At 58.3% G+C, this 25,332-nt stretch overlaps 1 protein-coding gene across 3 annotated transcripts; it reads left to right on the top strand.

Moving 5' to 3' along the window:
- Positions 1,309-25,037, top strand: RCC2 (regulator of chromosome condensation 2). Of its 3 annotated transcripts, none has more exons than XM_018054712.1 (13): positions 1,309-1,512; positions 2,531-2,816; positions 7,520-7,613; positions 10,601-10,744; positions 13,475-13,606; positions 13,973-14,061; positions 15,358-15,472; positions 17,370-17,536; positions 19,272-19,452; positions 19,732-19,837; positions 20,715-20,787; positions 22,181-22,258; positions 22,882-25,031. In XM_018054712.1, exons 2-13 carry the CDS (start codon positions 2,538-2,540, stop codon positions 22,984-22,986), a joined length of 1,563 nt encoding a protein of 520 aa, XP_017910201.1. In that variant the 5' UTR covers positions 1,309-1,512; positions 2,531-2,537; the 3' UTR covers positions 22,987-25,031. The 3 variants fall into 3 exon arrangements, with proteins under 3 accessions (XP_017910201.1, XP_017910202.1, XP_017910204.1); XM_018054713.1 differs by having other exon boundaries at positions 1,342-1,402; positions 22,882-25,037; XM_018054715.1 differs by lacking the exon at positions 1,309-1,512 and adding an exon at positions 1,875-1,893 and having other exon boundaries at positions 22,882-25,037.

The following is a 25,332-nucleotide window of genomic DNA, read 5'->3' as shown; positions in this document are numbered from 1 at the left end:
TACCCCTGTTCATCTGGTGAGTCTTACCCACCCTGTCAGTAACTCGGCTCAGATTGACTTTCTACAGGGATGCCTTCCCTGACCCAGAATAGGATGGATTCCCTTGCCAGGGCAGTCCTACATCAAGTATCACTTTGCAGTGCTTATGGAGGGGAGAAAAAAGCTTTCCTCCACCTGGTCCCTGGCTGGGTTTGAAAATTTTGCTGACAAAGACAGATCAACAGGAAAAAAGCCTACAGACCTATTTTAACCTAAGTTTTAGGTGTCACAGGAGACTTCATAAGGAAATGAAGTCCCAAAGAAACTGCGCTGCGTACTTTCCTGCTAGGTGTGACGAAGAGCGGACAGTCCAGAGGGACGGGAGAGGTGGACCAGCCTGAGGTTAAGTGTAGGACACTGGAGGCAATTTAGCAAGTCTCGTTTATCAAGATTCTTCCGAGTTTCCCTTTGTCTTCAGAGATAAGGATGTTCCTGTCGTCCTGGAATGTGAAGGGCATCTCTCACCTGAGGGTTTTAGGATTGGGTTTTGGGAAGAAGGTCAACATGACCTTCTGATTTCTGCTGTCTTCTCAAAATCTTTTCTTCAGTTTATTCAACAGCCAAGGTGGCATAATTGGGGACAGCATGTCTTAAACCACTTCACATACTTGCAAGTACTTGTTCAATCCTTCCCGTTACCCCGTGCATTCCGCTAGGGCAGAGACCGAGTTCTCACCCTTCGCAGCTAGCGCTGCGTGTCTTGCGTGTACGGGGGCCTCAGTAAGTATTGGTCTCTACGTGAAAATTTTCCATCAGGAACTCCAGTGCCTCCTTGGCCTCCAAATTTATTACTCTTTAACTCACTAATACAGGAAACATATCGGTATGTAACTCGACCATGTTAACAGCATCTTGCTACATAGTGGGGCACATTCTTAGGCAAGTAAAATATACAACTTCTCTCGGCGCTGGAGAAAATTATTCAAATTGTATTCATCTTTCATTCCAATCAGTCAATTAGGGCACGTCCCTTGTCGGCGGATTCGTAAGAAAAGTAACTATTCTCCAGCGAGTGTCCTCAGGTGACCTGTCTAGACGTGCCCGGGAAAAACAGTCTAACGCTCGCCTAACCCCAAAGTAATGTCTGATGCGCGGGGCACGTGGCGCCGCCCACAAAACGCGCAGGACGGGGGAGCGGCGCCGGGCGGCGGGGCGCCGGGCGCAGGCTCGGGTGGGCCGCGCGGCCCCGGGACCGCGGCGGGGGCCAGGCCGCCGGGTCCGCCGGCCGGCAGGGGGCGCGCGCGCCCCGGGCCCCGCGCCGCCCGCCCTGCCGCGCTCGCTTGCCGCCCGGCCGCACATGTGTTTCTGTTTTGTGTTGTAGCATTTGTTCTGGAAGCTCGTATTTACATTTTAAGTGTATCTGGTGAGTGGGCTGGAGCCCTCGTCTGGGCCGGGGAGAAAAAAAAGCCCTTCAGTTCGTCTTTTAGCCTCTCCTCTTCCTTTTTCTCTCCGGTTTCTCATCACTCTGAGCAGGTAGGGGCTGAAAATGAAATCGACAGCGATCAGTTTGCGGGGTCTGGGAAAGTTTGTTTTTGCTTTTTTTTCTCCTCTTTTTTTAAAAGAGGAGAAATGGTAAAAAAAAAAAAATGGGGAAGGGGGATGGGGGAATTGAATGAATAAAAAGGGGAAGGAAGGCGGATCCACGTGGTTTAATCGGAGACAGACAGAGCTCCCATTGTTCAAAATCAATAAAAAGAAGGGCAGACAGGGCTGGGGCGCGGGGACGCTGGGGAAGGTAGCGGCGGAGCCGGCCGCTCGGCAGCTGGGGCGCGGGGCCGGCCGAGCCGCACGCTCGGGCAGGGGCTGAGACTGGAGAGCTCCATTAAAGTTCTCATTTTTCGTGTCTGCGAGCAGGTGTTTGGGGCTGGGGGGCCAGCTTTATTCGCGCCGCCCCTCCCTTCTCCGCGGGGGACAGCCCCCCCCCCGGGGGGGGATTCGGCTTCTTAGGGCCCGAGGTCGGAACCCCCTGGCTGGAGCAGAACTGGGGATTCAGGCGGGCGGTTAAGAGAAGCGCATTTGAGTGGACTTGGGGAGGGGGGCGCGGAGACAAAAGCAGCAGGTGGGGCAGCCGGGGAGGGGTAAGCTCCTTCACCCCCCAGCTGCCGAAGGGGGACCTCTGAAGTGCCCCGAGGCCTTCCGTAATGAAAACCTGGTGGACCAGAGATTTCCTTTTTCTCTCCCATTACTTTTTGGGCACCGGGCTGCAATTAGGATGCGATGTGGGCAAAGCTAACTTGAGGATGGGCCTTGGGGGCCTCCCATTTATTTGTTCTTTCCTTGACCGGATTGCAGTCGGGGACCTGGGCTCCCGTGCGGGATTCCCCAGAGGCGGCGCGATTTCCTCCGGGCTCGCCCCCTCTCCGCCCGCCCCGTGGCCGCCACTTCGGGGCGGGCAGGGGAGGAAGTGGAGGCCGCGGGCTCGGCTGGCTCCCCTCCCCCCGCGCGGTTTATAACCCGTCCATTGTGCGCCGCTGCCCCGTGTCTCCTCCAGCGCGACCATGCCCAGGAAGAAGGCGGCGGCGGCCTGGGAGGAGCCGAGCTCGGGCAACGGCACGGCCCGTGCGGGGCCCAGGAAGCGCGGCGGCCCGGCCGGCAGGAAGCGCGAGCGGCCGGAGCGCTGCAGCAGCAGCAGCGGCGGGGGCAGCAGCGGCGACGAGGACGGCCTGGAGCTCGACGGGGCCCCCGGCGGGGGAAAGCGCGCGGCGCGGCCCGCGGCGACCAAGGCCGGCGGCGCGGCCGCGGTCATCACCGAGCCCGAGCATACCAAGGAGCGCGTCGTGAGTGCGGGGCCGGGCCGGGGGGCGGCGGGCGAGGGCCGCGGCGCGTCACCGCGCGTCCCGGCCGGGGGCGGCGGGGCCGGCGCAGGCCGCGGGCTGAATCATCGCCGCCGCCGCCGCGCAACAAAAGGGCGCGGGCCGGGGCCTACCCGACCGCGCGGCCGCTGGCCGTTGGGGCGCGCGCCCCGGGCCCGCGGGGGCGGGGCGGCCGGAGCCCGCCCGCGGGGGTCAGGGCCCCGCCCCCGGCGCCGCGCCCGCGGACGCCCTCCGCCTCCCCGGCGCGCCGGCAAGGGGACTTCTGCGAGTTGTCTCCGGCCGCAGGCGCGCGCCCTCCGTCGTCCCCGGGCCCCCGCGGCCGCCGCGCAGCCCGGGTGCTGCCGGGGGGGGGGTCCCGTCGGCGCGCCCGGGGCGCGGCGATCCTCGCCGGGGCTTTGAGGTTCCCGCCGCCTCGGCTCCGGCGCTCCGGGGGGGCGGGGCCTGGTGGCCTCGGCGCATGCCCCGTGCGGCTCCGCGCGGTCTCGCGCCGCCGGGCCGGCGGGGGTGGCGGGCTCCGGGGCCCGGCGCGAGGGCGCATGCTCCGGAGAGCCCTCCCCCTCCCCGAAGTCGGGAACGGGCCCCCCCGCGCCCACCCCCAGAGGTGGCTGAGCTTTGTTCACCGCTTGTGGTCGGAGGGCCCGGGCGCTCCGTGTGGGCTCTGCACAGGTTTCTCCCACACCTCCCTTGGCCTGAATAGGCTTTAATTTGCTCGTTAGAGTTGGATCTTCCAACCTTAGTTAAGGTTGTGACCAGTCCATATGTCTGCAAAACCTTGCAGAGCCAGAGATCTTAATCTGGTGTCAGGGGGACACCAGGGTGTGTTTAGGGAGAAGGCCAACGCTTTCAGCAGATGCTCAGATAACTCCAAATAGTGTGAACTTGCACCTGGGGTATAGTCACGGTCTGGAGAGATCCTTTTCTCAGTTCCAACCAGCATGCTCTTCCCCAGGGAAGCTCAGGCAGTATTTAAATGGTTAACAACCGGGCCCTTCTGGGTCCAGGTTATAGGTGAGGAAATTGGGGCACAGAGTCTGAGGGCCCGGCCCAAGATCACATGGAGCTAGATTTCCACGGGGCTCAGGGTTTTCCCTCCTGATGTCATCCTGAACACCTCTGCAGATTGTTAGAGGTGCTCTGTAAGCGCCATCTCATCGGAAGGGTCAGTGTGTCGGATGGTGGAGGAGGGTGGTGAAATGTGTCACCTGGGCTTGGAGACCAGCCCAGGGCAGCGTGTTGAGAAAAGGAGCACGGGGACAAGCATGACCCTCTATGTGGGGCTCTGGACGTTCTCCCTCCAGGCCAGAGGGGGTGGAGACGAAGGGCCAGCTGCTGCACTGCCTTCACCAGTGCTTCCAGTGGGAACAGTGGGCGTTTCAGAGCAGTGAGTTTAGTTATCCCGAAGCAGGGGATTCTTACCCTGCTGCTGAGACTGACCCCAGGAGGCAATCATGGGGAGAGTGTGTGCAGTGAGCTGGCCAGCACCCAGTCCTCAGCTCAGGGCAGGCAAGAGACTGAGGGTCCGACGAGGGATACTCCTCAGTGCTTCATAGCTCAGCCTTTAAGTTCCTTTTAGCATCAGTTGGTCCAAGGCCAGGGTCAGGCTGCCCCATTGCATTCCCAGTGCCTTGCCCTACGTGGGCACTGCCCCTCTCTTGGGTGTGTTCCTGGACTCCAGGGCAAGCACCCGGGAAGCAGTCCTGGGAATCCTGTCTGCTTCTGCAGGCCAGCGACTGTCCTCAGCTCGTTTCAGAAAGAGGCTTTTTACTGAGATTTTCGCAAGCCTCGCTGCCTTCCAGGGCTTTTGGAAAGAGGTTTGCATGAGGGCAGCTGCCAGGAGTTGTCTGAAGCCATGCTGCCTTCAGTTAACAAAGCTGCAGATGTTGGGTTTGTGAAAGATAAACCCCCAATACTTGTATGGTTGAGCGGCAGAGTCGCCTTGAGGAGAAGCTGTGTGCATAAAACATCCTTAGGATTTCAGTCTCAGAAAATGCTCTCTCCGAGGACTGTGGGGTTGTATCAGATGAGCCTTCTCCAACCCTGCAGTGTCGGGGCAGCCTGAATTCCCTGTGAACTTCACAGCCCTGTAGGTAAAGTGAGCAGCCTTGGCTGACTCCTGGAAGACAGCTGAGTGTTGCAGGCTCTCCAGGCCTCTGTAGTTCTTCCAGTGTTGGGTTGCTCAGGTTTTGTGGACTCTGCCTCATCTGAAAGGACCAGATAAATGCAGCTGAAAGCTGAGCTTGGAGCCTGTTTTAGTTGATAGCCCACTAGGGAATTGTTGCTGGCCTTTGTCTGAATGGTCTTCCCTCTGCCGGGAGCGGCAGCTTTCTAAAGGGTTGTATGTTCACAGCTGACTCTCAGTCTTGTAAGCATGCTTCTTGCACTAGGGCAGTAAACATCGCGTTGGACCAGAAACCCCACTTTGTTGCTTGAAGAAGTTCAGTACGTGTGTCTGCCGTGGCCGTTCTTCCGCAGCCCGCAAAACTCCACCCATGCTGGTGGGAGACTGTTCTCCCAGCTTTTGTACCACGTCATCTGTAGGCACTGGCACCATGGCTGCTGATGGCGTCTAAAAACCAGTTTTGGTCCCGCGGTGAAGGCCGGGACCCTCTGGGGCTCACAGCCCTGGCAGCCGTCCCTGGGGTGCCCTGCATGGAGCCCTTCCACGTCTGGGGTCTCCCGCGAGTGTGCAGGTTCAGCTGTGTGGCCAAGAGGGGCCTGGACTGTGATCTTTAAGGGATGTTAGAGGAGTTCCAGTCCTTACTTGTATTTTTTATTTCATATCAGGTGGAGGGAAGAATGGAATTAATAGAGAAATAAGGATAGGCAGTCTACAGCAAAGAGTTAGGTAGATAGTACAACATTTCATGTGAAGGAATGAGGCCCATGGCATTAAAAACCCAGACGAGGTACCACTCACCCTCCTTCCAGGAACACTGTCACGGGAGGAGACACAGCTGACCAGTTCACCAAGGATTCTCACAGAGTACCTTGGGTTCCCCGAAGGCTTGGGGGGTTGTGTAAATGCTCAGCTGGCTCAGTGACCGCTCATGCAGGTGCTGGCATCTCCAGGTCACAGGAGACGCTTCTGCCCAGGGTGATGGCAGCTAGTTCTGGCGGACTGCAGGTTCCACGACGGCTGCCAGCGCTGGTGACCGTTAGTGTGCTGAGCGCACCGTGGTTTGGAGCGGTTTACCGGTCTCTGCCCACCTAGGGGGGTCATGGTCAATTCCGGTCTCTCCTCTCCATTGTTATGGCCTGACAGCTCATTCTGTGGTGCTTAGGCTCCTCCTGAGTCTCTGCTGGCCCTCCACATGGACCTGAGAAACGGTGGAGAGCAAGTTGGTAATGTAGGCAGAGACCCAGGGCTGCTCCACCCACGGGGATCTGACAGTCCCCACTGCTGCTGCTCTCCTGCAGTAGGCCTGCAGAACGTTCCGCCAGGCCTGCCAGTTAAACAGAGAAGGGGAGATAACCAGGGGAAACTCGGCTCCCGCTCAAGTAATCGGAGCCTGGGTGCTGCGGGGCAGACTACCCTGGTTAAGGCCACTCTCTGAATAACTGAGATGTGGCAAAGTGGCTCTGCAGCCCTGGCTGCCTCGCGGCCCTTTGTACACAGGCAGACGGACCACGATGGGATTAGGGCGGGGGGGTGCCTGTGACGTCAGGTTTAGGTCACAGATCTCCCCAAGTGGAATCCACGGCACCCCCCTCAGCCCACACACGCTGGGCTGCCAGGATGCCTCGCCAGGGCAGTCAGCGTGTAGGGTTAGATGGCTGGATTTGCAGCTGTTTGGTTTGTTTCTTCTCAGAGCCTTCCAAGAACACTTCTCTACACTGAAGGAAAACCCCTTCTTTGCCTTTAACGCCCTGGAACGGTGATGGTGTGGAGGGTGAGAGCAGGACAGGGAGTAACTGCTCACCTGGCCTGCAGGGGGCCGAGTGGAGGCTCCGAAGTGATTCTGACAGACGTGGGTCTTAACGAGGGTACCGAGCCGGTCTCAGCGTGAATCCCACCTGGAACTGGACAGTAGCCTTTTGAAGCGGCACATGCTCCTGTGACAGTGGGCGCCTGGCCCTCAGGACGGAGGTGTGCTGGCCCGCAGCCCCCAGCTCTGGGCCAGGAGTGAGGACAGGCCCGCCCCGCCCGCCCGCCCTTCCTCCCTGCAGCGGAGCCCTGGGCCCAGGGAGCTGCTGCAGCCAGGAGCGCCCAGGGAGGATGGGGAAGGCGCCCGGGCCCCAGGGCTCCAGGGCCACGTGGGGCTCGCTGCGCTGGCGTCGGGAGGGTGCCACCTTGGCCCCAGGGCCGTGGTCCTAACATGCTCCCTGCATAGCGCAGCAGGCCTCTTGCAGACACCTGTGTGGCAGTCTGCAGAGCCGAGAGGGCGAGTGTCATTTGGCTGCTTTTGCAGTATTTAGCCAAAGGTATCTTAGAGAGAAGTCGAAGGGTAACGCTGAGCCTGGGCTCGACTGATGAGCTGCTGGGAGCTTACCAGTTCCCACTTGGAAAGCGATGACTGCCAGGGCCCCCGTGCACTGTGCAGGCCTCTGGGGCAGGCGCTAACGCTGCACTATCACTATCATCGTGTTTCATGCTATCGTTGGACAGGTGTGGGAAGTCAGAGCAGCGCTGCAAGCTAATTTTCCCCCCCCTCTCTCTCTCTCTGTAGAAACTTGAAGGGTCTAAGTGCAAAGGGCAGCTTTTGATTTTTGGGGCAACCAACTGGGACTTGATTGGTCGAAAAGAAGTGCCTAAACAACAAGGTATGAGAAATGATGTCTAAAACTAGAAGACTCTATCACTGATGGAGCGTTTCCCGTGTGCGTGTGTCCAGTGTGATTCTGGTGGCCACCCGCCAGGTAGGTACTGTTTACAGAGGCGCTCAGAGGCCATGGGATTTGCCCGGGGCCACACAGTGCCCAGGGCCACACAGTGATGGGACTGGGTTTGAACCCAGGTCTTCAGCAGGACTCTTACCTGGGCACAACTCTGGTTTTGGTAATTCTGTTGAGATAAAAATATAAATATTACCCTCAAATAAGCATTGATACTTTTTCCCCATTTTTCTTTCCATGTCACTTAGCTTCATTAAAATGGAGAGGCTGGTGCTGTGGAATGTCAAAGCGTCCTCAACATGGGTCACGTGTCAAATGTCAGACTTGATAGACATTTCAGAGGAGTTCATGTTTCTTTGCAAACTGCCAAACGGTTGCAGGAACGGTTTTGACAGAACAAGGAACAGTTTGGAGTTGGGAGAGTGGAGAGGTCCCGAGAAGTATCTTGGTCCCCAGATGGTTTCTGAAAGGCGGTGTCTTTCCTTGGGGGGAATACCAGCCCTTCCAAGAGGAGTGAGGCTGGCACTTTGCCACCTCTTATGGCTCCTTGATTTCACTTGGAAAGATTCCCAAAGTACTTTCCAGCATTGCCCGGTGAACAGATATTTGCGCACTGGCACTCCCGGGGGCCTCTGGGCAGGCACTGGCGACCATCTCAGTCCAGGAAAACAGCAGGCAGGGGCTTTGGAGGCTCAGGGTCCAGCTGAGTTAGAAATGGGCTTGAGCCACTTTCCTGTTGGGGCCAGCGCCCAGCCTTCAGGACCCAGCTGTCTGGGCCCAAGCTGCCTGGCGGCTGGTGGCACCGGGCACCTTTCCCGGGGTGCGATAGCATCAGTCCCCCTGCCAGCTCCTGTGCAGGAGTTGCATTGTTTATTGAAGCTGCTCTTTAAATGAGAGGCCGTGTTTGCAACTAGAGACGCTCGGGGCCCTGAGCAGGAAGTAGATTCCAGAGGGGAGCCCTTGGCGGAGCAGGGCAGCGTCTGGTCGAAGGACTAGCGCCCTGCTCGGCCTCTCTCTTAAGAGTGCCTTTTTGAGTTCTCCGAGGCCTACCTTTGCTTCCCAAATGTTTCTCCCTCCGAATGAAACTAAAAATTTGTTTAAGTCTTTCCGTGTCTTTTGGCTGCCATGACCTTGCCAATGGACATGAAGGGAAGGGAGGGAGAATTAGGTTTCCCACCTGTGTCAGACCTCAAGGGAAGGAGGGTCTCCCCGCCTGCCCCAGCTTGCCCACCTCTGCAAAGCGACCTTCCCTCCGGAGCCCATCTGCCCTTAGGTACGCATCGCTGGGCCTCAGACAGGCAGCTGCTTCCTCCTTTCTCGAGACTGCACAGTGATGGCGTGCTCCCCGACTCGGCCTGGGCCCAGGGCTTTAGTGAGCTCCAGCCTGGCCCACTTGCCTGGACTGCTGCAGTGCCTTTCATTTAACTAGGCTTCCCCTCAAGCTTACTTGGGAGGCCCTGAGAATTCCTGCCTCTCACCTCTCACAAACTGATGACATCTTGGCCTCTGACATCTGTGGAGCTCAGCCAGTGAAGACCCTCTGGCAAATCAGACCTTCTATCGACCGTGAGGGGTCCATTTAGGGCCGTTGGGTCAGCCATGGTGCCTCCTGGCCCTGTGTGCTGTCCACAGACAGGGCGCCCAGCCCTCAGCACAGGCCTGAAGGCCGTGGTTTCTGACTTGCTTTTGCCCAGCCAGTTGCTGGGTCTTCTCTCACCCTGCAGTAGTGGGGCAGTGTTTCCAGGCGGAGAAGCCCAGGGGGTTCTGAGTCGCGCTGGGGAACTTCCCACTTCTGTGGGACACCCTGTGTAACTCCCCTGGAGAAGGAAACGGTGACCCACTGCCGTATTTCTTTACTACAAAGTCCCACAGATAGGAGCCTGCTGGGCTGCAGCCTACAGGGCCACAGAGCCAGACTGAGCACACGCGTGCCACATGCGCTGAAAGCGAAAGGTGGCTGCAGTCGTGTCCGACTCCCTGCAGCCCCATGCCCTGCAGCCCGCCCCGCCTGTCTGTCCATGGACCGCGCGCGCCCCGCGCCCCGCGCGATTCTGAGAGGCTGCGCCTGCGCCCTCTGCTGGCGGGGCGCCTCAGCGTGGGGACTGACTGGGCCGGTAAACAGGCTTCCCCCTGGAGCCAGGGGCTTGGTGGCGAAGTTGGCCTTTCAGTCAGCTCCTGCATCCTGCCAGTCTGACGCAGTTGGTTTGGCAGCAGCTGGTATTTCATGATGAAGGCAATGGCACCCCACTCCAGTGCTCTTGTCTGGAGAATCCCATGGGCTGCAGTCCATGGGGTCGCTAAGAGTTGGACATGACTGAGCAACTTCACTTTCATTTTCATGCATTGGAGAAGGAAATGGCAACCCACTCCAGTGTGACTGCTTGGAGAATCCCAGGGACGGGGGAGCCTGGTGGCCTGCCATCTGTGGGGTCGCACAGAGTCGGACACGACTGAAGCGACTTAGCAGCAGCAGCAGCATTTCATGAAAGTCACCACAGGCCTAGAAACGAGCTTGTTTTTCTGAGAACCTCCAGTCGAGAGAGTTAGGCCAGAGGTTGGCCACACGCTGTCCATGAATAAGGCGAGGTGGGGCTGTGAAGGGGGCCTCGCCTGGAGCAGCACGTGGGGGAGCCTCGGGGCGGGAAGCGGGAAGCGCAGTAGGGTGGCCGAGGCGGGCAGGCCGCGGGGAGGGCCTCCCCAGCCCCGGGAGGCGCCGGGAGCCGCGGGGCAGCTGCTGGGCCGGCCCCAGCCGCCCGGGGCTGCGGGAGCAGGGCGCTTGCCTGCCGTCAGCAGCAGCGTCCCCACGGCCGCCCCGGAGCCCCCGGGGAGACTGGGGGGCGGTGGGGCCCCCAGGGCGGCTCTGCCCGGCGGTTGAGCTCGGGGGTGTCTGACGCGCGGTCCTTCCCTCCCCACAGCTGCTTACCGCAACCTTGGTCAGAACCTGTGGGGGCCCCACAGGTATGGGTGCCTGTCGGGGGTCCGGGTGCGGACGGTGGTTTCGGGGTCGTGCGCCGCCCACAGCCTCCTCATCACCACGGAAGGGAAGCTGTGGAGCTGGGGTAAGTACCCGGGGTCGCGGTAACCCACGGAGCGGGGCGCGCCGGGGGGCTGGCGGCCTCCGTCCTCTGGGTGGAGGACCCTCAGCTGCCCCCGCTCCTGTGTGTCCTCTCTTCGCGACGCCCAGCCAGCCTGCCCCAGGGCACGCCGCTGGTCTCTGCCCTCCTGCCTGGTTTCCAGCGGTTCGCCCCCGCTTTCTCGGCATCCTCTTTAAGCAGCCCTCTCCCGAACATTCCGACTGAACCTGCAGCTTTCTGAGATCGAGGGGCCTAGAACTGAATCCTATCTTATTTTAGGCTTGCGGTCCCCCCCAGCACCCAGCACAGTATGACGTAGACCTCTGTTCCTGCCACTTTAAATGCCACCAGCTTTCACATCCGCCACGCGGTGACACCAGCCCAAGTCTCTGCCCGGCTGTTCTGCAGTTTCTTACTCCGTTTGCCCAGTTAACTCTCCAGAAGTCATCTCTTGCCCTGCTCCTGGACTCCCTGGCCTGGGTGCAGGGGAGCTGTCCCTCTCTCTTCGCCTCCCTCCCATTTCAGGGTCCCCTGCAGCGGGCTTCTGTGCCAAGAGCCCGATTCCTCTTGCAGATCCTTCGTGCAGGCTCTGGCTGAGGCTCTGTCTCGTCCACGCCCTCTGCTGGCTCCGAGACTCTTCTTTCCGCGGGGGGTGTTGGCATTGATCCTCACCCTTTGTTTCTGGCCCTTTGGCTAGCTTTGCGTCCATATGACTGCATTTTTATTTTGGGCTGTTTGAACCATTTTTTGCAATTTCATGAGCGGCTGTACCAAAGTCCAAATACATTAACATCTGTTGTCTTCCCTGCACTCTGCTAATTTTGTGATTCTGTTGGAAAAAAGCTAAGCAGTGTGTCTGGCCCAAACTTAAACTTGGGAGTCTCTTGGTGACACAATGGCACTTCCACGCTTCCCACTTTCCCCTGGTGGGCACCGAGCCCTGTCTCTCCCCCAGAACGCTCCTCCTGCTCACTGTCCCCAACGCTGGATGCAGCCTCCTGTGTCGGGGTCCCCAACTTCAGGTGTCTTCATTTCTCATCTTTCTGCTGAATTTCACTCATGTGGTGTTTCTGAAAATGTCCCCTCTCTTGAACCTGTGGGCAGAGAATGATTGAAAAAGCTGTGCCCCAGAACCAAGATGTGTCCAATGAGCAGACTCGTCACTGTGGGGCAGGGCAGGGCCGGGGGGGCGAGCTACAGGGGGTGTCCCGAGTCCACGGTGAGGCCCGGGAGTATTAGTGCAGGGGCCTGGAACTCACGGGGTCTGCATGTGCCAGCCACCTGGGCCCCTCATGTTTGCAGAGGAATTGTGCCCCAGCTTGTTCTTGCCTTTCACAGTGAACTTGGGCAGTTTCCACTTGACGCTGGTGTCCCTCTGTCCCCCTGGAACACCGTAATCAGAGCCTCAGGATGGTTTTCCTCTTGTAATGGCAACCAGTCCCCCATTCCTGAGCCCTGTCCAGGCCAGCTGGGGCTCACCTTTGTGGCTTTCCTCGCCCCCTTTCATGACTGTAAGGTCAAAGTTCATTGTTGGGGAGGATATGGAAACCTCCCATGGTTTCCAAATTGCCTGGCTTTCTGGCCCCATAAAATCTCCCAAAATGTTTATTTACAAGTGTGGTTCTTAGACCTGGGAGAGGCCCACCAAGCGGTTTAGATTTGGAACTACTGTGACCTGAGTTGAAAGCTTAGGTAAGATGAAGGGCAGGCCAGCCTTCTGGCCCACCCAGCCCTCCATGTTTGCTTGGAGCTAAAAGGCTCTGTTAGGGGGTGGGTGTGGGTGTCATGCTCAGTCATGGGTGACTGTGACCCCAGGGACTGCGGCCCGCCAGGTTCTTCTGTCCATGGGATTTTAAAGGCAAGAATACTGGAGTGGGTTGCTGTGCCCTCCTCCAGGGAATCTTTCCGACCCAGGGTTCAATCCTGTATCTCCTGAATTAGCAGGCGGGTTCTTTACCACTGTGCCACCTGGGAAGCCCTGGGGGGCTGTGCAGTGCAGGGGGCCGGGCAGGGCTCAGCCTCCTGGAGCCTTCCTGCCCCGATTCCATGCCAGCACAGCCCAGAGGTGGAGGGGGCCCGTGTCCAGGGAGAGCCTGTGTTCAGAGCTCTGTGTTCTGGCCTTGGGCCATCGCTGGGGTTCACATGGCTAAGGGTCCTGTGAAGGCTGACCGGCAGGAGGTAGGGTTGGAGAGAAGTGCAAGGTCTATGGTAGACGCCCAGAGCACTGCGGGAGTCAGACTCCTGCGAGGCAGGTGTTACTGTCTTAAAATACCTCAGAGTGGAGCGGATGAGGGGATTGGCGTCTGGCAGGAACGGGGAGAAGTGAGAGCTGTGAGTTTCCATGAGCTCGTCCGCTCGTGTGTGACGTCCTGGCTGAACCTGCTTTGTACCATTTCCCTGGAGGACAGAGCTGACGAAAATGCCAGGATGGGTCCCAGCCCTGCCCCAGAAAAGAGGGTCAGAGCAGGTGAGGTGGTGGCTGGCGGCTGCCCGCAAAAGCGACTCTAGGGACGGCTCTGCACATCTTACCTGGCCCCCCAACTCTACCCGGCGGCCTTGAAAGGCTGGCATCGCCTGCAGCGCCGGGCTTGCTGTCGCCCGCCTCTCGGCTGCGGGTTTGGGGGGCGCCTCTTGGGAGACCCTGACTCGCCCTGTGGCTGCTCTGGCCGCCCTGTCCCTCCCTCCTGCTGTATCTGCCCTGCTCCTGACCCACAGGGCGAAATGAGAAGGGGCAGCTGGGCCATGGTGACACCAAGAGAGTTGAAGCCCCCAGACTCATCGAGGGGCTCAGCCACGAGGTGATTGTGTCTGCGGCGTGTGGGAGGAACCACACCTTGGCCTTGACGGGTAAGGAAGGGCCACTTCCCTCCAAATGGGGTCAGAGGCCAAATAGTCCAGCTGGGTTGGGGGTGGAGCTGCCCCCATGACTCACGGTCACAATCATAAAGATGCCCAGGGAGCCTGGTGGGCAGGTTCTCAAGGCATCGTGAGCCGCACCCACGGGTGTCAGTGGCCAAGGCTATGGGGGGGTCTGTGCCGGGCAGTGGCTCTGCTCTGAGGTGTCCCCCCTACCCCCTTGTGGAAGATTGCCTCACTTGCGTTCTTCCTGGCAAAGGAGCTGTTTTTCTGATTTTCCAGCCTTTGATTCTCAGTCTCGTTCAGGGTCCTCAGCGTTGTTTTCCCTTTGCTAACGATGTCGTTTTCTCCTTCCAGAAACGGGCTCCGTGTTTGCCTTTGGAGAGAACAAGATGGGGCAACTGGGCCTCGGCAACCAGACAGACGCCGTGCCCAGCCCCGCGCAGGTGCGGCCCGCGCCCCCTCGGGGCCTCTGCTCCTCTGTTTCGGGGCTGGGTTTTCTGGGGGGTCAGGCATCTCCCCCTTGAGTTGCTGGCTCCTTTCTAAAAGCAGGGTCTCGATGCTTTGAGTGGATCAGGTTTAATAGACAGCCACAGTTGAAGAACGTCCTAGAAACAGTTTTTTATTCCGACTGGAAATAATCTGTTCCAGAGGCCTGTGTGAAGCCTGTTCTGTTCTGCAGTGAGAATTGTTCCATGGATGTGATTTGTCTTTGTCTGAAAATACTCTTGAGTTTTGACCTCGTAACGAGTGACTTGCCAGGTGCTCAGCACACAAATAGGTTAGGTCATCTCTTGTTCCTGAAAAACTCTGGAGTCAACTGGGGGCTGGGATTTATACCTAAATATTGCACTTCTGCCATAAGGCAGGAGGAGGCTCGTGAGTGTCTTTTAGGGGAGGGACTCTGACGTCTTAGTCTGAAAAAGAGACCTTGGACAAATACACCTGTCGTTTGGAGGATTTTCGGAACATTGTTTTGTCAGCCATTTGCTCTGCAGTGGGATGAGACTGTTTCAGAGTGAGCCAGGCCGGGGCAGAGCCCGAGGCTCAGCGCCCCCTCCCAGTCTCATCGCCTTTTCCCATGATTTCCTGCAATGCTGACACTGCTCGCCCCCCGGTTTCTCCAGTCTGGCTTCCCCAGGCTGATTAGTTTGCAATAGAGAATCTTAAGCGCTTTCTCAGGTTTGTGTCCAAACCCCATGTAAAATTACTCAGGGCCTTTGCTGTCTTCTACCTCCTAATTTCAGACCATTATATTTTCTATTCACACCTTCAATCAAGGCTAATTAGCCAGCAGCTCTTAAAGTAGTAAAAGAGAAGGTGAACCAGTTCATTTTACTGATCAGCAGTCATGCTTATGAAAGCTTTTCTTTTTAAAGTCGCCGACACCCGAGGTAGTGAGGCGAGGGAGATGTGGGGGCTAAATGTGATTCTGGTTTGTCTCCTTGGACCCTCTTGCCCACAGCCCCAGTCAGTCGAATTCAGCGTTCACTGGGCACTAGAATGTGTGAGGCCCCCCGTTTTGAGGGTTAGAGAGACCCAGGGACATGATTTGCCTATCTGGGAACTGATTCTGTACTGGGCGGTGTTTCTTTACATATGTGCAAAGCCTTTGCCTTCAGCATTGTTGAGTCCATTAGAAATCCTTAGTAGCCTAGTAATTGTTTCACACCAACCGGTGGAGACTTTATCAATCTTTAAAAAAAAAAAATGTCTGAAAGTCTGCTGTCTTTTCTTTCCAGATAATGTACAACGGCCAGCCAATCACCAAAATGGCCTGTGGGGCGGAATTCAGTATGATAATGGACTGCAAAGGGAACCTCTATTCCTTCGGGTGCCCTGAATACGGTCAGCTGGGTACGCACGCACGTTTTTAAAAAGCTCTGTGATGTAACTGTACGTTTAAAACCAGCAGTCAGTGTGGGGCTGCACACACATGCTAGAAATGTGGGTAATTGATCGCAGATAATGGCCTTGATCCATTAACTGGATGTCCCATTTGTGGACCAGCATGTCGTAACTCACGGGGCTGTGGAGTCCGACAGGGACTTGCCTTAATGAAAGTCAGGGCGTGAGTCTGTCAAAGGGTTTTTTTCTCATTTGGGAATTCATTTTTATGTAAAATGATTTCAAGGTTTTTTTTCTTTACCAATTTTTAATCAAACCTATGTTCATTCACTTTCGTGTTTAAAGATTGGCCTTTATCGAAAGTGAGGAAATTATGCAAGAGTAAGGTGGTTTTGAACACCCTGGCCTGGCCACTGTTTCAGGCATACGGAAGAGCCAAAATCATTTGAAAGCAGGATTCCCTTCCGGATTTTCAGCCCTAAACAGAACGGGTGAAACTGACTTACATTTCACTGAGTGGAAAAGTCAGACTCAGAAGGAACCGGCAGTGAGTGGAGGGACCCCTTTTGGAAGAGGCCTGCTCTTCCAAGGTCTCCATTTTCCCTCCCCGGCGTCTCCCAGCCCCTGGCGGCGCGGCGCGGGCGCCCCCTGCTGGCCACGTGGCCGCTGGCGCGCGGGCTCCTCGGCGCCCGGCCGGGGCTGCCGGGGCTCCGCGGCATTCGGGCGCGGGGCTGGGAGGCGGTATAAATAGACTCAGGGAACAGCGCCTTTGTGAAACTAAATATACCTTAGTCAGAAGTGAGTGAGCAGGAACAGCCCCGTGCACACGCCTCTTGGTTGCCAGGGAGTTGCCAGAGCCTGCCGGAGAAACCGTCTCCGTGGCGTGGGCGCCGGTGCCGGCCGGCCGGCAAAGCGCCGGAAGTGAGCCCCCGGCCTGCCTCCGGAAACGCCGCGGGGCGCCGGAAGTGAGCCCCCGGCCTGCCTCCGGAAACGCCGCGGGGCGCCGGAAGTGAGCCCCCCGGCCTGCCTCCGGAAACGCCGCGGGGCGCCGGAAGTGAGCCCCCGGCCTGCCTCCGGAAACGCCGCGGGGCGCCGGAAGTGAGCCCCCGGCCTGCCTCCGGAAACGCCGCGGTGGCAGCCCGCTCTCCTGCCTCTTGAGGCGACCGGCGGGTAGGTGCTCCCTCCGGGACGTGTGGCGCCCTTGGCGACGGCGACGGCGACGGCGGCTGATGCTGAGTGAGCAACTCCCGGGCGCCCGTCCCCGCTGCGGCGGGATGCCTAGACGCCCGGGCTTGTCAGGCTCGCTGAAACGGGCTCTGGGGGACGGCCTCGTCTGTGTCTGTGGAGCCCGTTAGTCTTAACTCCGCAGCTTGTTGGAGAACCCGCCCTCGGTCCCGTTGTCTGAACCCAGGGTGGTCTCGGGGAATTAGAGCTTGAGCTGTGAGCTGTGCACGCGCCCCCGCGACAGTTTCTGGGTCAGCGCAGCACAGACAGCAGCGCGCCTGGTTCCGACAGCCACTCTAGTATGTTGGGTCGCTGGGGCGGGTTGGCCTTTCTGGCCCGTGGAGGGCCCTCGGAGGCCCCGACGTGGGCACGGAGCAGTTCAGCCTATGGGTATGAGAGCCTCCCGCGTGTCTGGCCGCAGCCCAGCCTTAGCCGCGCAGACGCAGGGGTTTTACAAAACTCCCTGTTAGGGATCGTGCCCTTGGGTGTTTCTTATTCTGATTTCTGTTCATTTTTTAAAGTAACTGCTTTCAACCCACAATATCAATTCCATACCCTGGATATGCCTCAGATAGGAGGATGCTACCTTGGCTGACCAAAGTCCCCGTGAGGCCCGGCTAGACTGGACAGGTGCCCTGCGCCCTGGTCCCTGCTGACTGACGGCTACCTCTGGTCACTGCAGGTCACAACTCGGACGGCAAGTTTATTGCCCGCGCGCAGCGGATAGAGTATGACTGCGAGCTAGTGCCCCGGCGGGTAGCCATCTTCATCGAGAAGACAAAAGACGGCCAGATCTTGCCTGTCCCGAATGTGGTGGTGCGGGACGTGGCCTGTGGCGCTAACCACACGGTAAGGCTTCAGTGTTTCTCACCTCAGTGGAGACCCTGGGCTTTGCAAAGCAGATAACAGCCCCTGGCCGCCTGGAGGGCTTCACACCGTCAGATGTCTGGGGGCATCATTTTCACCTGCCAGCTTCCGCATGGCGTTCACAGACGGGGCTGAGTGAGCAGACTTTGGGTTGGGGTCATACAGGAAGAGTTTTCTGTTTCTATCTTTTGTGTTATGTCTTTCCAGGTTGATGGTATCTCAGGGCGTTGAATGGATTCAGTCGCTGAGGGTGTTTCCTTAAAGGTCGATGTAGATCAAGGCGATGGGACTTCTGTATGCGTGTTTTTCCACCTCAGTTGCCTTCCTGTGGCTGTTCTGCCTGAGACTCGGGTCTCATCTCCCTTGTCCTGCTGAGAGTTCAGGGACGGGCTGTTCATGGGCAACTGGCGGTGTGACCTCAGGACTGGGCAACTTCGGTCCCTTCTGGTCCAATGGCTGCTTCTCTCATACAGTGTAGTCAGAAGAAATAGATCTTACTCACTCAGGCCTCTGACCTCAAATCATGTTTATAGGTTCTACATTTACACGATTCAAACACCAGACATCAAGGAGACTGGAGAGAGGAAGATGGGTTTTTTAATTGAAGTATAGTTGGCTTATCACGTTGTGCTGGTTTATGCTTCACAGCAGTGGGATTCGGTTATATGTGTCCTTGGGTCCTTTTCCATATTCTTTTCCGTTACGATTTGCTACAGGACAGTGACTGCTGTCCCCTGCGCTACAGTAGGGCCTTTTTTGTCGTCTCCTTGTTGTGTGTCTGCCAATCCCAGACTTGGAATTTATTCCCCTGCCCCCACCATCCCCACTTCCCCTTTGGTCACTGTGAGTTTGTTTTCTTGGTCTGTGAGTCTTTCTGTTTCATAAACAAGTTTGTTTTTGTTGTATTCTGGATAAGTGATGCCCTGTGGTCTTGCTCTTTCTGACTTCATTTCACTTCGAATGATCATCTCCAGGTCCCTCCATGTAGCTGCAGATGACATCATTATTTTGATGGCTGAGTAGTAGTTCATTGTGTATGTATCCCCCCCCTTTTTTTTTCAGAAGAGGAATTGGTGTTTTAATTAAAAAGATTTTTTTTTTAACTTACTTAAACTTACACTGGAGTGTAGAGGATTAACAGTGTTATGTTCATTTCAGGTGCATTCTCCCCTAAACTCCCATCCCTTCCAGGCTGCTACATAAACACCTGGTTCATCTTCCTTGTTTATCCATTCAACTTCCATGTCTTGCCTGTTGTAAAGAATGCTACAGTGAACACCGGGGTGGGTATAAAGACGGGTTTAAATTGTTGACTTGTCACCACGCGCACTGCGCCTGTGACCAAGTGGAGGTCAGCTGTGTGATGTGGACCTGCCTGAAGGAGAATGCGACGTGGGCAGGGCTATTCTTCCAGACTCTGTCTGCAGTTGAGTCAGGGCTGAAAGAGGAAGTGGAGTGCAGTGGCCTGCCCTAGAGACATCACTGTAATGGGGGAAAGGGGAAGACTGAAAACCTGAACAGCCATGTCTTAGGAATGGCGGAGGAGGCAGCAGGCATCCTGGCTGTGCTGCACCTGCTGGCAGGCCCCTCCCCCGTCCGCGGCAGGCAGAGGTCACCTCGGTGTGTCTGCCCTTTGCCCTCAGCTGTGGCCGCAGACTCGCAGAGCAGCAGCCCCCTGCGCGTCCCGTCCCAGCACAGTGCTCTCTCCCTCCTGCAGCTGGTCCTGGACTCCCAGAAGCGGGTCTTCTCCTGGGGCTTCGGTGGCTACGGCCGGCTGGGCCACGCCGAGCAGAAGGACGAGATGGTCCCCCGCCTGGTGAAGCTGTTCGACTTCCCGGGGCGCGGGGCGTCCCAGATCTACGCCGGCTACACCTGCTCCTTCGCTGTCAGTGAAGTAGGTCAGTGACCGTTCCTTGTCTGGGCCTTGGGAGGAAGGCGCCCAGAGTCCCAGTTTTCCTGCCTGGCTGCGTGCTCCACTGGGGAGGCCCGTGGCCTCTGCCATGGTGGAGACCAGGGACCTGATTTCATCAACTGCCCAGGCCCTGGCCAGAACTCTCTGTTGCCCCTCAGGCCTCGCGGGTCCCCTTCCTCTCCTCCTCTCCTTGGATGCTGCTGAGATGAGGAGGCATTCAGCCCCTGAGAGACGGTGACAGTGGGGGCGTGTTTCTCTTTCCCAGGTGGTCTGTTTTTCTGGGGGGCCACCAACACGTCCCGGGAGTCCACCATGTACCCGAAGGCCGTGCAGGACCTCTGTGGCTGGAGAATCCGGAGCCTAGCTTGTGGGTACGTGACCGTGTCTCCCGTAAGCGGGACGTCTGCCCCTGCCCTGGGCGTGGTGGACATACCTAGATGGTGCCCTGTCCCTAGAGGGCTCCACTCTTCCACTGGGGTGTCAGCCGCCCCGAATTCCAGAGTCTGGAGGGGAGGGACTCTGCTCAGAGCAGGGGGCGTTGGGAGGTCCTTGGACAGATGACTGCTGCTGCAGAAAGTCACTGAGGGTTTCACTCTTCAAAGATGGCGTGCTCTATCCGTGTTGCAGGTTCACAACCCTATTTAGTTGGGACATTTTAAGTTACCGTGATACAGTGGGAATGAGAAAGTGATTTTAAGTCAGTGGTGGTCTATTTATTTTGAGGGTACTTGTTGAGCTATGTAGCACTTCTCGGGGAGGAGTTTGGTGATGTCCGTTACCTGCCGGGTTTGGGGGAGGTGGCTCTGTAGTGCTTGGGTTGCTGTGGCTCTGATCTGAAGCCTGTGACCCCGCCCAGGTTCCTGTCCGGCAGGCTCCACCCCTTCGGAGGGAGCTCTTCGTCCTGGTTTGGTGTCTCTTCCTTTTCCCACCGTGTTTGTTCCTCTTAAAGGGACCGCCTGCCCCAAGGGCCCGAGAGCTGAGGGTGGGCACGGGCTGAGGAGATGGGGGCCCGTGTTTCCGGGCGCTGAGGGCCTCTCCTGTCTCGTCTGCTCTGCACAGTGGGCTCCAGGAGGCGCTCCTGGCCCCGTGCTGTGCTGTCGCAGATGGAGGCTTAGTGGGGCCAGCTTGGTTTTATGCTGGTAGGTTCGCGCCTTGCAGGGAGCCCACGAAAGCGCCTGGGGCTGCTGGGTGGTGGGGTGCGGGGCTGGACTGCTGGACGCCTGGCTGACAGCTGCTGCCCGTTTGCAGAAAGAGCAGCATCATCGTGGCTGCGGACGAGAGCACGATCAGCTGGGGCCCCTCACCGACCTTCGGGGAGCTGGTAAGCGGGTCCCTGCCGGGTGGGCAGAGCCGCGCTCGGGCTCCTGAGTCACGCAGAAAGGAGGAGTGCGCGCGTGCGCGCCTGTGTTCTTGGTGCATGCAGGCCTGCAGTGCCGCTTCAGCGTTCAAAGATGAGACGGTTTTTTGAAAGTCCTCTCTGGCCACATTGTTAGTGGAAACTGGGAAGTTCCAGGTCCTGTTTCCCCTCACGCTGTGTAAACGGTAATTGTGGGATGACGCGATAGGAGGGAGGGTGGTTGCTCTTCGCTCTCCCCAGGAGGGTTTCAAGCTACAGGATCAGCGTGCCCTCCTAAACCGTGGGGCCAGCAATGACCATGGATCTGGTCTTCCTGGTTTCCAGCCTCCGAGGTCATTTGGGGACATTGTTCCCTCATTTTTCCCAATAAGTTTGTTTGTGTTCCTGCTTGTAATCTCAGTTACTGGACTGATTAACCTTCCCCACACACTTGGCCTTCTCACCCAAAGCTTCTGGGTGTGGTGAGTTCTTAACTTTGAATGTCTTCATCAAGAACAGCTGGGCTGGGGCTCACCCTGATGTCCGCCTGTTCTCGTTGCAGTTTGGTCGTCAGCCTGGCTCTTGTGTTTCCTTCTGGGAACGAGGCCTGTTTCCTGTCCCCCTGTCATGGGTGTGGGGTGCTGGGGTGCTTCTCGACCCCTGTGCCGTCTCAAGGGCTGGTGGCCCTGAACATGCCTTTTCCTCGGGGCCGTGCAGTGGAACCTTGAAAGAGATGAGAACCAGGCTGTCTTTACGGGCCGTTCTGAGAGAAGAGGTCCCTAGCATCTGTCAGAAACAGACTCCGAGTGTTGATTTGGAGGCTTGGAGGGAACAAGGTGGACTTTGGGTCCCCCTCTCAGAGTTGAGGAGCCCGTGAGGCCCTTGGCTGGCAGCAGAGGAAGCTGGCCCCCCGTGGGGGCCCTTGTTTGAGCTGGGCTGGAAGGCCTTCACCCCGTAGCACATATTGTGCGCCCCCTGCACCCCTATCCCTAGGCTGGGCTGTGCCTCCGTCCCGTGTCCTGGAGTCCCTGCTGATTGTGGACGCAGGTGGGGACGGGGACAGCCAGCACATGTGGCCTAGGGCCCCTGAGGGCCGAGGCCGCCTTTCCCCTGTGTTCGCCGTGCTGCCATCTGCCTGGGGACTCTCCCCAGAAGGCAGCAGAAACCCTTCAGCTCACTTTTTTAGCACCTTGGTCCCAGGGTTAGGACAGGGCACCTGCTGGCGCCTGGGGGTGCCTGTTGCTGCCCAGGCCTGGCCTCGGGTCTGAGATGGCGGGGCTCAGCCACAGAGGCCCTGGGTCCGTGGGAGGCCCAGGCAGGCTGCCCTGGTGCCGGCTTTCTGGCTGGTGTTCGTGAGCATCCGTCTTCACCTCACCAGGGCTACGGGGACCACAAGCCAAAGTCTTCCACGGCAGCTCAGGAGGTGAAGACGCTCGACGGCATCTTTACGGAGCAAGTGAGTGGGGAGCCCTGGGGAGCAGGGAGAGAAGGTGGGCTGGGCCGTGCTCGTCTGCCTTTGCCCTCTGCACGTTGCCTGGTCTCGACTGCCGCCTCCCTGTGCCCCACTCTGGGGCTTTCTGGTAGGTGACCAGGCCGGCACAGGCGAGCCACACGCACCCTGAGGGCCGCCGGCCACGGCCCAGCCGCAGCCAGTTTGCTCCGGTGCGGGGCCTGCTCCTGTCTGCATCTCGCCTTCCCCTGAGGCTGTGGGGCAGGTGCTGGGGTGAGGCCCCTGCAACGGGCCCTTCGGGCACCAGCCCTTGTTGCTGAGGCGCGGGGTGCTTGTCCTTCCCACGAGGCAGGGCTGTGGTTCAGAGAGGCAGAGGGAGCCGCTGGCTCCTGCCGGCCATTGCTGTCCAGGCCTGCTGGGGCCCCAGATGGTCGGCGGTGGCCTCACCGACACTGGGGGTCCTCAGTCAGGGCCTTTTTGAGCTTTCCAGGGTGCTTCCGCTTTGACCTCTGTGCTGACCCCTGGCCAGCCTAGCTTCCCAGTGTCCCACGGTCAGCCTTGGGCTTGTCAACCCCAAACTCAGTGCCTGGCTGATGCGCCCTTGCCCACCCGGTGCCCGTGTCCCCTAGGTGGCCATGGGTTACTCACACTCCTTGGTGATTGCAAGAGACGAAAGTGAGGCGGAGAAGGAGAAGATCAGGAAACTGCCAGAGTACAACCCGCGGACCCTCTGACGCCCCGGAGCCCCCGCTCCACACCTCTCGCGGCAGCTGTCACGGCCTCTCGCACTGGGACGGGAAGTCAGCGAGGCGCTTCAGAAGCGAAAGTTGACCGAAGGTGCGCTTCTGTCAGACTCCCTGAGGCTCTGTTTTATAAGTGATTCAACGCCAACTACCTTTTCTCTATGCTTTCCAAAGTGGGTATTTTTTTTCCCCCTCCTTGATGTTTAATTAAAATATTTGCTCATAGTTGACTTACCATTCCTACGAAAGAGGCAGAAACTTTGAGCAATCTAGGCTTTTTTTTTAGGTTCCCCATCCCCCGCCCCGTACACTTCTCAAAAACACCCCTTTCCATTGTGGTGAGCATTGTGAGCCCGGCGGGTGCCGCCTGGGACAGGTCTCTATGTGCTCGAAAAACACATCACTCGTGGGAGCGGCAGTACCGTTCCCGCTGGTCCCCGCGTGCTCAGCAGCACCCGGCCCGCCGCCTTCTCGCTTTTCCTTCTGACTGGCCGCGTGCGCTCTGCCCCTCCCTCTGGCTGCCTGTAAGCCCTGTTGCCTTCTGGCTGTGACATTAATAGAACCTGCCGTTCCCCCCGGTGGGGGCTCGTGGATCTGTGTTTAGCCATTCACATCTACTTTAGCTGTCAAGTCCAAATGGAAACCAGGTGATCGCGGAACCAGTGGGGACTTGGGGGTGGACGGACGTGGTTCCAGATGCGGTTCGAAGGCTCCCGTGAGCTGGGGCCGCCTCGCCAGCACCTGCCGTCGGAGGCCGGCCAGCAGGACGGTGCGTCTGGAGTCCCTGCGCAGGAGGCTCGTCCTCTCTGTCCCGGCCTTCATCGCCTGCGTGTTTCTGTCTTTATCCCGAGCCCCTGGCTGGATCCTGCTGCAACAGCCCAGTCTGTTTCTGAGGCCTGGGTTCTTGTTCCACAAACCCAACTCTCTAGCCACGTTTGCTTGGCTGTGCTACCAAATAGTTGGGATGGTGGAAGAAGTCCCCTTCCCCGAGTCAGCGCAGAGGCTGCGACCGGCTCCCCGCAGGTGCCCTGCGCACCAGCATGTCCCTGGCGCTGCCTGAGTTACGAGGTGCCTTTCCCGGAACCCTCTTGCTCGGACCCGAGAGAGGCGGAGGCCCTGGCCAGGTCCGTGGTCTCTAGAGGGTCTGGACTGGTTTGGGTGCTTTAAAATAGCCGTTTGGGTCAGTGGTGCTTGTGGGGAGACGGGGGAGAGGTGCAGTGTGAGGCTGGGTGGAAGGGAAAGGTCAGTATTTCTCTTTTTTATTATTCTTGCTTCGCTTTTGTTACCGTTTTTGTCTCGATGTTAAAATGCCAAAAATGACTAGCCGTTGCTTTTCCTCTCCTCGCCCCTCCCGCCCCGCCGCTCCTGACGGCGGCTCCCTCCTCCACAGGGAAGTGGCAGCGCCTGTCCTGGCCAGCCCCGAGGCCTCGCGGCAGGAGGCCAGCCTGCATCTGTGCTAAGGTTTAGTCTGACTCCACGCTCGTCTCTGCTGTCTGTGTTTATAGTCCAGGGGAGAAGCTTCTGCTAAACTAACCTGATTTGTCCAAATCACCCTCTAACCACCATCTCTGACTCAAGCTTCCCCACGTAGAGCCCCTTGGTTTCCCCCAACAGAGCTCTTCCTGAAGCGGGCCTGGCGCCCACGCTCCTGGACCGGGTGCGGCTCCCTGGGGCTGTGCACCCACCCAGGTCCTGGCCCACGCCGGGGGCTGGAGCAGGAAAGGGATGTCCCCTCCACGTGAGGCTGCCCTGTTCTCTCCCAGTCACTGCTTGGAGCTCAGAATTGTAAAATGAACTTCTAACCGGGAAAACCCTTTAGAACAGGGAACTGGGAGACAGCTCGGCCCGGGGTGTGGCCGTGGCCCCAGACCCGTCTCCCAGCTCTGGAAGGAGGCTGGACGAGGAGCCTGGGCGTGAGGGGAGAGCCCAGGGGGAGGTGGTGGTTCGTTGAAGGTGCCTGGTTTAGTGCCCTAATTGTCCTTTTTTATATATATATTTCTTGGAGTAAACATTTTAAATAAACGGCGTCATTGTTTGCTCTGTTTCGGCTCCTGCATTTCTCTTTTAGTGGAACAAGAGGAAGGACACACAAGTGCTTCCCAGCGTGCCCCGCCGCAGCCCCGACTCCAGGCCCCCCAGAGCCCCGGGCTTCAGCGTGCAGGTTTTAGCCCTGTGTGGGTGGGGAGGTGGGTGAAGCCCCCTGCTGTCCCTGGAGGCATGCGACCCTCAGGGAGGCTTCAGAGCCCCATTGGCCCAACTCAGCTGGCTAAGATTGAGGCAGGGAAAGCGTCCTCGCCCCGCCCACCTCCCCTGCCTTTCATGGGGAGCCCTGCTGAT

This window comes from Capra hircus, chromosome 2, assembly GCF_001704415.2.
Source record: "Capra hircus breed San Clemente chromosome 2, ASM170441v1, whole genome shotgun sequence".
In the NCBI taxonomy this organism is placed as follows: Eukaryota; Metazoa; Chordata; class Mammalia; order Artiodactyla; family Bovidae; genus Capra; species Capra hircus.
The sequence above is the reverse complement of the archived record's forward strand: the minus strand, read 5'-3'. Positions and strand labels throughout refer to the sequence as shown.